This window comes from Impatiens glandulifera, unplaced genomic scaffold (genome assembly GCF_907164915.1).
Source record: "Impatiens glandulifera unplaced genomic scaffold, dImpGla2.1, whole genome shotgun sequence".
NCBI lineage: Eukaryota > Viridiplantae > Streptophyta > Magnoliopsida > Ericales > Balsaminaceae > Impatiens > Impatiens glandulifera.
In genome coordinates, this window is record NW_025919539.1 from 34,749 (window position 1) to 50,522 (window position 15,774).

General features: G+C 32.3%; 1 protein-coding gene across 1 annotated transcript; it reads right to left on the bottom strand.

The window, feature by feature from the left end:
* Positions 1-11,863: 11,863 nt before the first annotated feature.
* On the bottom strand, positions 11,864-13,673 carry LOC124918143 (eukaryotic translation initiation factor 3 subunit A-like). The gene is made up of 3 exons (XM_047458365.1): positions 13,052-13,673; positions 12,464-12,897; positions 11,864-12,415 (listed from the first exon to the last, which is right to left on the bottom strand). The coding sequence occupies exons 1-3, from the start codon at positions 13,671-13,673 to the stop codon at positions 11,864-11,866; spliced, it is 1,608 nt and encodes a 535-aa protein (XP_047314321.1).
* Positions 13,674-15,774: the final 2,101 nt, after the last annotated feature.

Below are 15,774 nucleotides of genomic sequence, written 5' to 3' on the forward strand. Positions count from 1 at the left end.
ATTAATAATAAAAGATATATATATATATATATATATTATAAGTGATTTAATAATTATATATATAAATATAAGAAATAAGATTAAAGATTATATATATAAAAAATATTTTAAGACTAACACGTTATGTTTAACAAAAAATTTGATGGAATGACCATTGGTGACATTTCTTTTAAAAATTAATTTCATGGTTAAAAGTGAGCGATCTGATTAATTCGAGGGTCAAGTAATTTACCCTATAACTTTTTGTTTGTCATTTAAGTTTAAGTTGTTTTACATTAATCTAAATCCTGTATGAAATCAGATAAATATATGAATCATAAAGATCTGAGCACCAAATTTTAAGTTTTTTGGAACAATGAATTTAGTTTAAGATAATGTTTTCATTAAGTGAATACAATTGTAATAAAATGACATTATCTATTTATTGGAATTTCATATGGATTTAAACTTTTACAAATGAATGAAATTGTTAGACCCAATCTATTTTTGGAGTTTAATCTTTAAAAAATCATTAAGAATCTTAAAACATGCATGAATTTGATCATCAATGAAATATGTATAAGGAATGATATCCTTTTTTATACTAAATAAATGATAATAGTTCTTGGAAAAAAAAACTCAATTAGAAGTATGTATTAATAAAATGTCATTTAAATATATGTACTATCAAAAATAGGTTCATTTAGTCCTTTGTAGTAAAACATAGTTAATTTTTTTATTTTTTTTAATATATTTGTTAATTAAATATTCATATATTTTCTATCTCCTTTTTTTCATTAATTAAATCAATTAAATTTATTTCATTCATAATTTTTTTATTATTTTAATATTAGTTTCTTTTTTATTTTATCTTACTTTTTTATCATTTTTTTTATTTCTATTAGTTATTAAATTCCATTTTTTAAAAAACTTTAACAATTTATTTGTGAATTTTGTGATTTACTATAACATTTTTGTGAAGAGTTTCTTTCTTATTTAATTTAATATGCACAAAATTAAAATTAATAATTTTTTATTTAATTTTTAATTAATGACTTATATTAATAGTAAGGAATATTATTTTGTCTAATATTTGAGTATTAATCTTTTGTTTGTTTTTTAATGAATAAATTTCTATTATTATTATTATTATTATTATTCCATTCTTAATTATTAATTTATTTATTTTTGCGTTGAAGTATTTTTATTTTTAAAAGAATAAGTCATTGTTATATTTAACCATTGAGACTAAATAATTTTAAAATAATTATAATCAATGTTAATATAAGAAAAAAGAATAAAAAAAGAAATATAAAGTTAAAATAATTAATAATATATATATATATAAGATAAAATTAAAATAATTAATAATAAATACTCGTATAAAAATAATAAAAATTTATAAAAAAAAATAAAAATAAAGAGTTTATTGATTAATGAAAAAGAAGGAGAGAGAAAATATATTATTATTTAATTAATAAATATATACATTAAAAAATAAATTTTAACTATATTTTACTAAAAAGGTCAAAAGAACCTATTTTTGATAGTATATATGTTTAAATAACATTTTATTAGTACGATAAAAGTGAACTAGTTGTACATACATTTAAATAAATAATTTTTTTTTATAATTCAAAAGTAAATATTTTTTTAAATATTCTCAATTATACCTATGATACAATACATATTAATATTCCCTAATATTAACATTTTTTCTCTAGGGAAATGTTTGTGTTTAAAAATAATATTGTCACAATTAATCACCATCAAAATGTAACCATTTAGATAAAAGTTATATACTTAACTAAATAAATGAGAAAATATAAACAAACATAAAAATAACTGATATTATTAGATTGTCATAATCGATTACATGTAAACAACTTCTTCCAAATAACCATTATTTTAGGAGCTCTACATGACAAATTAACTTTCTTCCTTATTCCATATGATATGGGTTAATTGATTAGTCCTTTGGAATTATTGTTGTCTTTGGAGTTATTATTAATGTTGGAAGAATTACTATCCATTTGAATGTGTCTTGAATTGGCAATAGTGCCTTGAATAAAGAAGTCTTGATAATAGGTTTTATAAGGTCCTTTTGACCAATCCACATTCCCAGCCCAAGCTGCATTCCAAATGCTTGCCTCCACATGTAATGGTTTTGTTATGTAATTCCTTCCATTGTTCCTGAACTCCCTTATTTGTCTTCCGTCTACTTTAAACCTATCAATGTCAAATAATCGATTATAGTCAGTTCCGACTCTTAGAGTTGGATATATATATCGGTACTATATTTTATGCAACTTTGTGTTCTTTTTAACACTTTTTTAAAACAATATAAAGATATATAATATTTGAAAGTTGAAATTAACATAAATAACATAACTTAATGTGTTAGTTATTTTTTAAAATGTTTAGTGGTATAAGAGTATAAAATCTTGAGAATTTTTATTTTTTTATTTTTGTTTGATTTCTTTTTAAGGTGTTTCATAAGTAAGACCCTATGTTGATGCATATAGGATCAATCCTCATTAATTAAGATACATAAGTATTTTAATTCTAAACAAACCTCTAGCTAGTATTTTAAACATTAATTTGAAAGAAGGAAACTTACAAAATTATGTTCCAATTCAAATCAATTTCATAAATGTGAAATTCCTCAGTGGGATCAAACCAAAGTTTAATTCTCTGTTCCCTGTGCCCTCCATCATTGGTGAAGATATTTGTTTGTAACAATCCACTTATGCCAATAAACTCAAAGTCAAGTTCATCATGATTTCCAGTAGTTTGTCTAGATATCAACTGATAATCATAAAAAATAAAAATTGTTAGTTGAAAAAAATCAGATTAATTTAATTCAAATAGATGTCATGATTAATTAATTCATCATAATACACCACCATAATCAAGTGAAATGTTTAAATAACCATTTCATTATACATATAGAGTGACACAATTTAAAAACATAAGTTAACACCAAAGTGAATTTAGCAAAATTCTATTAATAATTATTTTAACAATAAAATATGTATAAAAATGAAGTTTATATAAAAATACTTACATAAAAGGAGGTAATAATTCCTCCTGTTTTGTGCTGAGGTAGCTTCATTCTCATCCTAAATACACCATTATAATACTCATTTTTGGATATAAACCCAGCACCTACACAAAAAAACATTCAATAAACTCCTTGAAATTTGATAAAAGTTATATAAAATTTCTCATCTTAAAATAAATCCAAAGTTTTGCACAAAATTAAAATCAACAATGCATTTATAATTTTTTTTATCAAATGTTATTAATGTGACTTCAAAAAAATGGTTAGCATTCTAGTTACACATGTTGTATGGTGACTTCATGATTGATATTTTTTATTTCATAATGATTAAATCATGTTTTTTTATATGATTTTATTCTCCGAGTGATTAGTACAATTTTTCAGTTATTTACCTATTTAAATCACAACGTTTTTAATGGAAATTAAATTTATAAATATATTTTATATATATTAAACATTATTAAAAAAAACATGATTTATCTATATGTAATCAGTTTCAAATAAAAGATTCATTCCTCCAATATGGATATCTATACTGTATTTCCTTGGTCGAGCACAGTCAAATGATTATTTCCCCATTCAGGTTCAAAGTTTCCGTTAAAATTGTCACTTGTAACAATTGTAAACCACAAACTTAGAATAATCGCAATTTCTCTAACTGGAATTGAGTATTGACATTTTGACTGAAAAATATATACAATTAATTAATATTTATCAAATGAAGTACCTACTTGTGAATACAAATTAAATGAATTCATATGCCTATTCAAGTAAATATTGAGTTCTTATAGAATATATAATATTTTTCATGAAAACTCTCCATATTATAAAGAATAAGACTTTAAAATACAATTTTATATATTTGAAAACAAATTAAAAATGGCTGTAATATATGTTTATGATAGATTGATTATATTTAATTTGAAACTTCTCTCTTTCCCTCTCTATATATACATATATAAAAAATGAATAAATCTAATTTAAAGGATGCTACACATTTAGATACAAGGTCTGGAACAACCTCGGATAAAAAAAGGACCTTTACCGACGGTTTTTCCCGAAAGTTTTGTAAACCTCTCCTAAATACTCCCGAGAGGAACAAATCCTTCGGGATTAAAAATAGATTCCGAGTGGGGTGTAAAACCTTCGGGTTTATTCATTATTACCGAAAGTTCTACAAAGAACTTTCGGTTTTTACCTTCCCAAAAACCCAAAAAAATTCTAAGTGTTGGATATGGGTTAATTGCGAAGGTTTTTGTAAAAACCTTCGGTTTTGAAATCCCTTGGTTTTTTAATTACGAAAGTTATTCAAAGAACCTTCGGTTTTGCCTTTTTTGAAAATTTCATTTCCGAAAGTTTTACAAAGAACCTTCGGTTTTGCTAATTAAAAAAAAATTCTAAATTTGGTAATGGTTATTTCCGAAGGGTTTTTAATAAACCTTCGGTTTTGACTAATATCAAAACCGAAAGTTTTATGAAAACCTCCGGCATCAACCTCTATAAATACAAACCCTAACCCTTCTCTTTTTCATTCCACTCATCTCTCCTTTCTATCTCTTCCGCCGTCGCCGCCGCCTGCCTCCTCCAACCCGGTTCTTCTCATCTCTTCAGGTAAGTTGTTTGATTTTGTTTTTTTTTGTTTTGTTTATTGTAAGATTTAGATTTCTTAAGTTTATATATATATATATATTATAGATCTAGATTTATGTTAGTTTACGTTATTTTGTTTGATTAATATATATATACATATATCTGAAATGCATTTAGGATATGGGTGATTCGACATGGAAGAGACTTCGGCGTACACCGGAGAAACTGTATCCGTGTTACCAGAATCTGATAACACAATCAGAAATTGCGGCACGTGAGGAAGAGGTCAGAAAGATGACGCTGGAAATGGAACAAATCCGATTAAGGGATGCGGAAAGAGGTCGTTTGCTCAGTGAAATCAAAGCGGACCGGCCCGAAATGTCTCAGAGATTAGAGAATCTTGAACATGAACTTGTATTGTTGAGGAGTCGACTGAATCAACCACCCCCTCCTTCTACCCCATCTAATAATTAATTTCTAGATTTATTATGGGTTTATGACAATTAATATTTTTATGCGTTATGTTTTAATATTTATGAATTATTGTTATTATGTTTGGTTTGGTTTGGTTTAATATGTTGTTAAATAATTATGGTTTTGTTGACTTTTCACCTTTTTGGAAGGGTAAAAACCGAAGGTTTATTTGAAAACCTTCGGTTTTAACCCATGTATGAAAAAATCTAATTTTTTTCTAAGTATGGGGAAGGGTAAAAACCGAAGGTTTAATTGAAAACCTTCGGTTTTAACCCATGTATGAAAAAATCTAATTTTTTTCTAAGTATGGGGAAGGGTAAAAACCGAAGGTTTTCAAATAAACCTTTGGTTTTGACCCATGTATGAAAAAATCTAATTTTTTTCTAAGTATGGGGAAGGGTAAAAACCGAAGGTTTATTTGAAAACCTTCGGTTTTAACCCATGTATGAAAAAATATAATTTTTTTCTAAGTATGGGGAAGGGTAAAAACCGAAGGTTTTCAAATAAACCTTCGGTTTTGACCCATGTATGAAAAAATCTAATTTTTTTCTAAGTATGGGGAAGGGTAAAAACCGAAGGTTTATTTGAAAACCTTCGGTTTTAACCCATGTATGAAAAAATCTAATTTTTTTCTAAGTATGGGGAAGTGTAAAAACCGAAGGTTTTCAAATAAACCTTCGGTTTTGACCCATGTATGAAAAAATCTAATTTTTTTCTAAGTATGGGGAAGGGTAAAAACCAAAGGTTTATTTGAAAACCTTCGGTTTTAACCCATGTATGAAAAAATCTTATTTTTTTTCTAAGTATGGGGAAGGGTAAAAACCGAAGGTTTTCAAATAAACCTTCGGTTTTGACCCATGTATGAAAAAATCTAATTTTTTTCTAAGTATGGGGAAGGGTAAAAACCGAAGGTTTATTTGAAAACCTTCGGCTTTAACCCATGTATGAAAAAATCTAATTTTTTTCTAAGTATGGGGAAGGGTAAAAACCGAAGGTTTTCAAATAAACCTTCGGTTTTGACCCATGTATGAAAAAATCTAATTTTTTTCTAAGTATGGGGAAGGGTAAAAACCGAAGGTTTATTTGAAAACCTTCGGTTTTAACCCATGTATGAAAAAATCTAATTTTTTTCTAAGTATGGGGAAGGGTAAAAACCGAAGGTTTTCAAATAAACCTTCGGTTTTGACCCATGTATGAAAAAATCTAATTTTTTTCTAAGTATGGGGAAGGGTAAAAACCGCAGGTTTATTTGAAAACCTTCGGTTTTAACCCATGTATGAAAAAATCTAATTTTTTTCTAAGTATGGGGAAGGGTAAAAACCGAAGGTTTTCAAATAAACCTTCGGTTTTGACCCATGTATGAAAAAATCTAATTTTTTTCTAAGTATGGGGAAGGGTAAAAACCGAAGGTTTATTTGAAAACCTTTGGTTTTAACCAATGTATGAAAAAATCTAATTTTTTTCTAAGTATGGGAAAGGGTAAAAACCGAAGGTTTTCAAATAAACCTTCGGTTTTGACCCATGTATGAAAAAATCTAATTTTTTTCTAAGTATGGGGAAGGGTAAAAACCGAAGGTTTATTTGAAAACCTTCGGTTTTAACCCATGTATGAAAAAATCTAATTTTTTTCTAAGTATGGGGAAGGGTAAAAACCGAAGGTTTTCAAATAAACCTTCGGTTTTGACCCATGTATGAAAAAATCTAATTTTTTTCTAAGTATGGGGAAGTGTAAAAACCGAAGGTTTATTCAAAACCTTCACAAATACCAATAAAAACCGACAGTTATACTATTAACTTTCGGTTTTACCACTACCTGATTTGTTAAATTATTTTGTTTTAAACCTACTAATCTAGACTCTTAACTAATATAATCAAGTGTGTGTTATATTTTGAAAATGAAGATTGTGTTTGATGTTAAAATCTTTATGATTGTGTTTGATTATATAAAGAAGTGTATATGTATGTTTGTGTTTGATGATCATGTGAATGTGTACAAAATTTGATCATATAGATTGTGTAATGTTTTAAGGATATCAAATAAGTTAAAATAATGACCTTCAAAGTCATTAGAAGGTTAAAGATCTATTAATTTAGCAATTTTTGAAATTGTAATTCCGAAAGTTAATTGTATAACTTTCGGAAATAACCATCAAAACCGAAAGTAATATTGAAATCTCTCGGTTTTTCTCTTTTTGGAAAAACCGAGAGATATTAGAAAACTCTCGATTTTCCCACAAAGAGAAAAACCGAGAGTTATATGACAAACCCACGGTTTTTACCCAAAAGAGGAAAACCGAGAGTTATTACAAAACTCTCGGTTTTCCTATTCGGGTAAAAACCGAGAGTTTTCATATAACTCTCGGTTTTTCTCTTTGTGGGAAAACCGAGAGTTATTATAAAACTCTCGGTTTTCTTGAAAAGGAGAAAACCGAGAGTTATTGGAAAACTCTCGGTTTTTACCCAAAGAGGAAAACCGAAAGTTTTGTAATAACTCTCGGTTTTCCCACAAAGAGAAAAACCAAAAGTTGTTTGCAAAACCCTCGGTTTTTCCACACAGAGAAAAACCGAAAGTTATTTGTAAAACCCTCGGTTTTTCCACAAAGAGAAAAACCGAAAGGTCTTCGTAAAACCCTCGGTTTTTCCAAAAGAGAAAAACCCGAAAGTTTTCATATAACTCTCGGTTTTTCTCTTTGTGGAAATCCCGAGAGAGTCAATACCGAGGGATGGCGAGAGTAACTAAAACCTTCGGTAAGGTGTCTTCAACGAAAGTTATAGGGTCAAAACCGAGAGTTTTAACTCTCGGTTTTGACCACTTTTTCACCAGTGAACAGTAGATCCTGACCCAGATTAAGGGTAAAAAAATATTGTTTTTCCATTCTCAATACGTGTATTGAAGGAATTAAAGGTTGAATTTTGACCATAAGATCTTGACAATTTTTTAAATAAAAAAAAATGAAAAGAAAATAGAAAAAGACAGTTTAAACATGAATAGCTAGGTTATTTTTATTATATTATAGCATTAGATAAAATCATAATTAATTGAATATTTAGGCACACAATTTACCAACTTATTGATTAAGGAATCTACAAACCTCTTCTATTGGCTTCCTTTGTGGCAACCTATGTATATATAGGTACATACAGAAAAAGCTAAATCTAGATCTAGATATACGTTTAATAAGCTATGGAAAACTATCACATTCAATTGTACATAAAATCCCATTAATGAGCCATTGAAAATCATTAAATTCATTTTGGTTATTTGTGTTACGTTCTAAAACGCAAATGTCTTAATTACGTGAACCGAACCTCAATTAAGTATCATTAAGACATACATAATTTTTATTAATTTATTTTGTTAAACTAATATAGAGATAGTATAATATTTTAATATGTTAGAATTGAGACATTAATAAGAGTTGTGGAAATGAGATAAAGAAATTTCAGGTCCACAATTTATATGCAAAGAAGAATACTAGATTTATCTTTGAGGTTATGATAATTTTTTTAATTTATTAATAACTTAGTATTATTTTCAATAACTAATTCATTTAAGCATATCAAAATTAGTAATTTAGCCTCTTAACGGTTAGAGTTATTAACACAGTGTTATTATTTTATCTTTTATTTTAAATAAATATCTCTCATTCTTATATATTATTAATTATTTAAATTCAATTTAATATTTATTAAAACTTTTGATAATATATATATATATATATTAAAATATAAATAAAAATTTTCTATACATAAAAAAATATATTTAAGAGATGAGATTGATAATTTATTATAATTTACTAAATAAAATTAAGAAAACTGAAACATTAATAATTAGATTTAAAATTATTTTTTTAATAGTCAATAAATTAAATTTACAACAAAGTTACTAATGGCTGCTCTTATAAGTTCTCAGTTATTTAATTAATAGAGATGTTAACAAAATTAGACACTAATTTTATCCCAAACTCAATCTCAATAAAAATCAATTAATTCACAATTGTATTAAATTCGTTCAAATGAGTAATGATAAAAGTATCATCAACCATTCTTAAATTGAAGATCATTTTCATTAAATAAACGTTACACAAAATTAAAAATTAAAATTATTTATTATAAAATAAAACATTCTTTTTTAAATCTAACATTTTTAAAAAAATAGAAAATGTTAAAAATTAAATATAAAAACTGAAATTATCAAGAATAAATATAAGTGTATAGTATTTTTTTTTTAGAAAAACGACTTAGCGTAATTTCATTAAAAATTCCAAAAAATGAGAAAAAAAATCACGAGTTTAAGAGATCATTCTAGATAGGCCTATAATGATTTTGAAGTCGTAACATTTTGAATAAAAGCTAAAAATCTAAAAACATAAATGAATTATCTGATTACAATGGTTTCAAATCTAGTGAGTTAAAAAAACAGTAAATTTCAGTTCCTATAGATATTCCAATTCTGCTCCGTGCTTGGAATTCTTCTCCACGTTTCTGTTAGGGCGCTGCAATATGATATAATATATTTCCATAACTCTTCAACGCTCCTGTGGGTTCTGCCATATACCCTTGCATTCCGTTCTTGGCAAATATTATACACCACTACTCCAAAGTCGCACTTGAACACGCTTGTTACAAATCTATTTCCCTTGACTTTGAGTAGTATCGCTTCATTGATTTCATTCCATTCGCTCGGGAAACTGATCAGCTCTAGGCTTTTATATAATTTTTCCCAAAGTTCCAAAGTGATCTATGGTTTCTTCATTTCCTCTTCATAGAAGACAGCCCGCGTCTGGGATCCATTTACTCTCATTGTTAGTAGAACGCCGCTGGAGGACCGGGGTTAGGCCGGTTAGCGAGTCTCACTCAAAGGGTGGTGATTAATCCGGTTAGAGATTAACACCGAGGTTTCAATACTACACAAACTGTCACAAACCCTTGAACCAAGTTCAAGCGCGGAAGTGGTTTATTTCAGGTTAAAGCAGCACACTTAGGAAATAGGCAGAACCGGTTTCTGGATAGGACAAATTTGGAAGTTTCTAGGTCGGTTTTGTAACTTGGTGATTCGGTTTAGATGGTGTAAAGTCGGTCAAGGCGGTGTAGATAGGTTAGTACAGCTCGGTAATAAAGTAAATCAGGCAGAAAGTAAATAACAAGACATATTTTTATGGATGTTCGGAGATAAAACTCCTACGTCACCCCTTCCTCTCGAAACCGCGATAAGGATATTCACTAAGGAATACAAATACAATCCGATCGAGACTTATTTCCTGCTCGATAACACCCGTACAATTTACACCGAAATTGTAAATACACACTTCAACTTTAACACTTATATCTTTTCTAGAGAGAGAACACAATCTTATCACTTGTAAACTAATTGTTCACTATGTCCCACGTTTACTCCTCTTCAGCTACTCCTTTTATAGGTGAGATATGCCAACGGTCATATTTCACTTCCTTAAATCTGATTGGCTGAGCAGAGGTTTAGTGATTCAGACATGGCGGTCATCTTTTCAGACCTGGCGGTCATCTTTTCAGACCTGGCGGTCAACCTATCAGAATTGGCAGTCTGTTCTTCCAGTATGTAGGACAAACTGGCTAGGTTTGTCTTTTACTCAATGTGGTAACTGTCGGATAGACAGTTGTCTGTACTTGGAAGATTGCCTCTGATTTATCCTGAAGTGGAAAGATCCTGTAGGACGATCTTCTGCAGCCTGCAGGCTGTCCTCAGACTTGTATGAATATGGAAATGTTCAGTCTGTTCCTTTAGTATCATTCTCAACAGATACCCGAAGTATCTTCCTATGCAGGTCGGTTATTTGTCTTTAAGCAAATGGCTTCCGGTTATTTGCCTTGGCTTCTGGTCGGTTAATGACCGATTATCTGGTGTTTCCAGCCTTCGGTTTTTGACCGATCCTGTCTTCCTTTGTGCGGTTATGTTTCTGGTCGGTTTGATTGCTTGACCGGTTGAGTTCTTTGACCGGTCCGGTTCTTTGTTCCTGCATAGAGGGTTTATTTGTGTTAAGTTCTATTAACCGGTCTAATTATATCTAACAATTTCTTCCTTTTTGATTATTTTATTTAAAATTATCAAAATCATATAATAATGCAAGTATAGGCCGATTCTTTATTTGACCGGGTTTTTGAAGCTGACTTAGGAGAATTTTTCGAAAAATTTGGAAAAATGTTGAGAAAAATGTTGAGAAAAATTTTGGAAAATTATCATCTTTTATCCTATCAATTTCTCCCTTTTTGATTATTTTATTTAAAATTATCAAAATCATGTAATAATGCAAGTATAGGCCGGTTCTTTATTTGACCGGGTTTTTGAAGCTGACTTAGGAGAATTTTTCGAAAAATTTGGAATAATGTTGAGAAAAATGTTGAGAAAAATGTTGAGAAAAATTTTGGAAAATTATCATCTTTTATCCTATCAATTTCTCCCTTTTTGATTATTTTATTTAAAATTATCAAAATCATGTAATGATGCAAGTATAGGCCGGTTTTTTATTTGACCGGGTTTTTGAAGCTGACTTAGGAGAATTTTTCGAAAAATTTAGAAAAATTTTGGAAAATTATCATCTTTTATCCTATCAATTTCTCCCTTTTTGATTATTTTATTTAAAATTATCAAAATCATGTAATAATGCAAGTATAGGCCGGTTTCAAAAATAACTTTATATATATATAAAAGTAACCGTAAAAGGGAAAATATTATATATATAGACACCGAAATTAACATAGATTAAGAAAAGAAATCCCCTATTCTGAATCGGATAGCCGAAAGTCTTTCAACATATCATCGGTTGGTTGCTCATCATTCGGTTGATCCGGTCTTGAAGATGAACCTCTAGCTTGCGGTTGATCGACCGTGCTGATTGGAGCCGTATTGAGAAGTCGTTGTCTTGAAGATCGCGGCTCGAGATTCTCTTCGATTTCATCCTCGGTTTGGGAAACTGGGTTCGATGGAGTTTCGATATTTGTCTCGGTGATCCTCTCCTGCATCTCGGTTACTTGAACCTGCCTTGATGATGTTTTCCTTTTCCGTTTTGCCGGAACCGAAGAGGAAGAAGCTGCCTTGGTCTTTTTGAGAGCCTTGGCATAATCGGCGAGCCTTCGTTTTTCATTGTTTAACCGCTCTGCCTCCTTGTCTTCTCTAGCGGCCACGGTTTTTTCGAATTCCGGATCACTTGCCGTTAATATTCTTACGCGTTCGTCGAAGGTCGCATTAGATGACCGCGGTGCTTCCTTCTCTGTCCGGTTTTGTGCATCCAAGGCATCCTGTAGTTCTTTAGCCGCTCGAGCGTTTGCCTCCTAAACCGCTGTATCGGCACCCATTTTGGCCTTTATTAATTCATTCACCTGTTCGGTGAGCGCCTTGAGGTCGGCTTCAAGTTGGGTATTCCGATCCTCAAGGCTTGCATTCTTTTCCTCGAGGCTGATAACTCTGTTGAGTGTGGAAGCGGCTTTGGTGCTTGACTGCCCCAGGTCTTCATCGACCTTCGTGAGCCGTTGCTCGGTTTTCCCTTGAAACCGTTCCAAGTCATCCACCATCTTCGAGGTTGTAGCTTCCAAGTCTTCGGTTCGCTGAAGATGATCGTTGTGTAGAGGAGTATTGTCCCGGTAGTTGGCTTCGATCTCTGTGATTCGGGCATCTCCCTTCACCAGTTCATCCCTTGTTGTTTCAGCTAACTTGATTGTTTGAAGAGCGGCTTTCTTCATTTTCCTCTTCCATGGTCGAACCTTTGAGTCGGCAAACTCTTGAATAAGGGACTTGACCCTTTCTTCTGTGACGCCTGGTTCGGAATCCCCGGTTGATCAGTTTCAAGTTTCCTAGTGAAAGGAGTATCTGTCCTTTCGTCGGTTTCGTTTATGACCGATCCTCTAGAGGAGGCGTTTCACCTCGATTCTGACCGTCATCGGTCTCAAGACGCGGTGAGTGCGTTGTACCTCGTTGTATGCGCACCGCTTCAATCTCCTCTATCTCGTCAATGAGTTCCCCTTTCTTGACCTCAAGCATATCCAACACCAATAGTTGTAACTTAGCCTTCGGTGTTCCTGCAACATACCTTTCTTTAAGCTTTTGTATGTGTACGGTTAGTTTTTGTAGCCGAGCATGCGATTTCACTATTGCATGTTGGTCCATGGCTTCGTTAGGATCCTCGGCGTTTGTGAGTCTTATAACGGTTTCTTCTATCTCCTTCAGCCTTCTGAAACTTTGTCCATCGGTTAGGCCCGGTAGCATGTGCTTGAAGAATTTGTCAGATCGGTACTCGAACCATTCCCGGTATACTGCGGAAGCCGCTTGAGCTCGCAGATCGATTTCCTCCAAGATTTGTCGTACAATGTTCGCGGCTATCATTTGGTCGTTGTCAATGGGAGTCTCTTCCTCCTCACGGCAGTCTGCACCGGCATCGGCCGCACCGACATTGTCAAGACTTGTAGCCGATTGTTCTTCGTCATTCGGTCCTTCTTCTTTATCAGACGGATTTTCATCCGTGTTCTGCGTGCCGGTTCGGTCAGATGATGAGGCCGAATCTTCTTCATCTCTTGTTTGCGAGGGCGGTTCCATGAATACTATCGGTTCCTTACCCTTCTTGCTTCCGGACTTGTCTTTTACCGGAGCCGGTGTCTTGGCTGTAGATTTCTACCTTTGGCCACCTGTAGAACCGGCGGCCGACTGCTTCCTCTCCAGGAATTGTCGAGATTTTATTATCTTGCTCGATGAGAGAACATTACCAGGACCGATGTTGATGTTGTTGTGGAGCATGATTTTTCCAAGAGGGATGGCGTATCCCCATGACCGGGTGGAATCCGGTTTCACCATGTCTTTCAGGTTTTTGAAAACCTCCATCGCCCAGTTAACGTGTACACCTTCCAGTAAGCCGATAAGCATCTCGATTTTGGCCTTTGTGAGGTTGTCGAAGTTTCCACCTCTCGCTTGAACCGACTTAGTGAAGATGTCACATAGCGGTATATATATTCCGGTCGCAGTGATGACTTCTTACCGGATACTTTTACAGGAGCACCGGTTGCTGAGAGGATTTGGCAGGCCGCCTCGAATGTTTTTGGATCTAGTTCCATCGAAGCAATCCTTTGAAACTGTTTTATGAAGTATTTTGGGAACCGCGATGCTGCGGTGTTTTGACCTTGACCGAAAATTTTTGGTTATCGAATTTTAACCGGTTATCATAATAATCAGAGTTTTTGCAACTTAGAATCAAGCGGTTCTTCTCGAAATCGTGTATAGCCGCGAAGATGTGAATGCGGTTTCTTTGATATTGACCGGATATTTCAATGAAAGCAAAGTTACTTAAAAATATTAACCGGTTACTTAGATGGATATTCTGATTGTTATGATGACCCGGTTATTTAAACTGAAATATAGTTTTACTGAATGAAAGTACAGGATAGAAACCAGTATATGGATCGGTTTGGAAATAGAAATACATAAGAAATAAAGATATAACTTATGTGATAAAGACTCTTGAGAGCTTTTCTTCCATTCCATCTATGTCAAGGATGTTTGAAAGAGATGCCGGTTCGCCCGGTCCGAATTCTGGACGGTACTTGAGAATGATTCGACTGATGTGAGGAGCATAACCGAGACCTTTCTTGGTCAACACCATGTTTTTCAAGTTCTGAAAGATAACCGATGACCAATTGATGACCGTGTTGCTAACAATATAGGTCATCATGTCGAATGTTTTCTTGGAGTATCGCTGATTCAGAGATTGACAAATGATAAAGCGGTTTACAATCTCATGAAGAAGTTGTATGTGGTGAGCAAGGCGGGTTTTTAACCCATTATTTTCCACCGGTACATCGGTTCCAGAGAAGAACATTGCGTGATCGGTTGTTGCACTTCCCACCCGGGTTGGGAAGTCTGAAAACCCTTATGTGGGCAGGTTGAACATTTGGGCAAATTCGGCTTCATCCAGCCAGAAGGTATGGTCTCTCACCGTGGAGACGATATAGTTACCTCTAATGCAAGCACTTCTGAAGAAGGTCTTAACATCCTCAAGAAGTATGGGACCGGATTCTTCGAGAAAGGTTCGAAGACCGGTGTTAATGAGAGATTCAAACATGACCTCCTTTGTTTCTATATCCCAATGTTCCATACATGAATCGAAGTTGATGCTCAAGAAGTTTCCTAGAGTTCGGCTTGTCATGATTCAAACTTTTTTAATAGAGAGAGAGAGAGTTCAAGAGATTTATGATTTGAGATATGCTAATTTGATTAGGAAAGGTCTCTTTATATAGATCCGGTTTTGGAGGGAAAACATCAACATTGAATGTCAGTTTTGTCTTATTAGAGAAGAGAATATTTATGTTTCCAAAGTGCATTGGGAAGAGACTGATTGCGGAGCTCGAGGTAGGGATTTAGTTGAAGGTTAATAGTAAATACTCAGGTGGTTGGGAGTTGCTTCATTAATTAAATGTAACATTTCATTAATGACTGATGCAACAAGATAAGGGAACCAACTAAAACCGAGGGTAACATAGATAAAACCGAAAATAACATAGATAAAGCCGAGTTGATCATAACGTGTTTGAACAAAGATACAACCGGTGCGTGCAGCAAAATGACCGGTTGCAGGAAGGAGTGACTTAATAACCGCTGGAGGTGACGGCACCGTTGGGGTTGTTGCGACGGTTCCTCCTCTTTCAAT

What these genes read in the sequence shown, in the direction of transcription:
- LOC124918143 (XM_047458365.1), bottom strand. Translation starts at nt 13,673, where the DNA reads ATGGAACCGCCCTCGCAAACAAGAGATGAAGAAGATTCGGCCTCATCA. An exon ending in AGCGGTGCGCATACAACGAG is followed by an intron (nt 12,898 to 13,051) that starts GTACAACGCACT and finishes ATTCCGAACCAG; the next exon opens with GCGTCACAGAAGAAAGGGTC. An exon ending in TCAAGGCGCTCACCGAACAG is followed by an intron (nt 12,416 to 12,463) that starts GTGAATGAATTA and finishes ACAGCGGTTTAG; the next exon opens with GAGGCAAACGCTCGAGCGGC.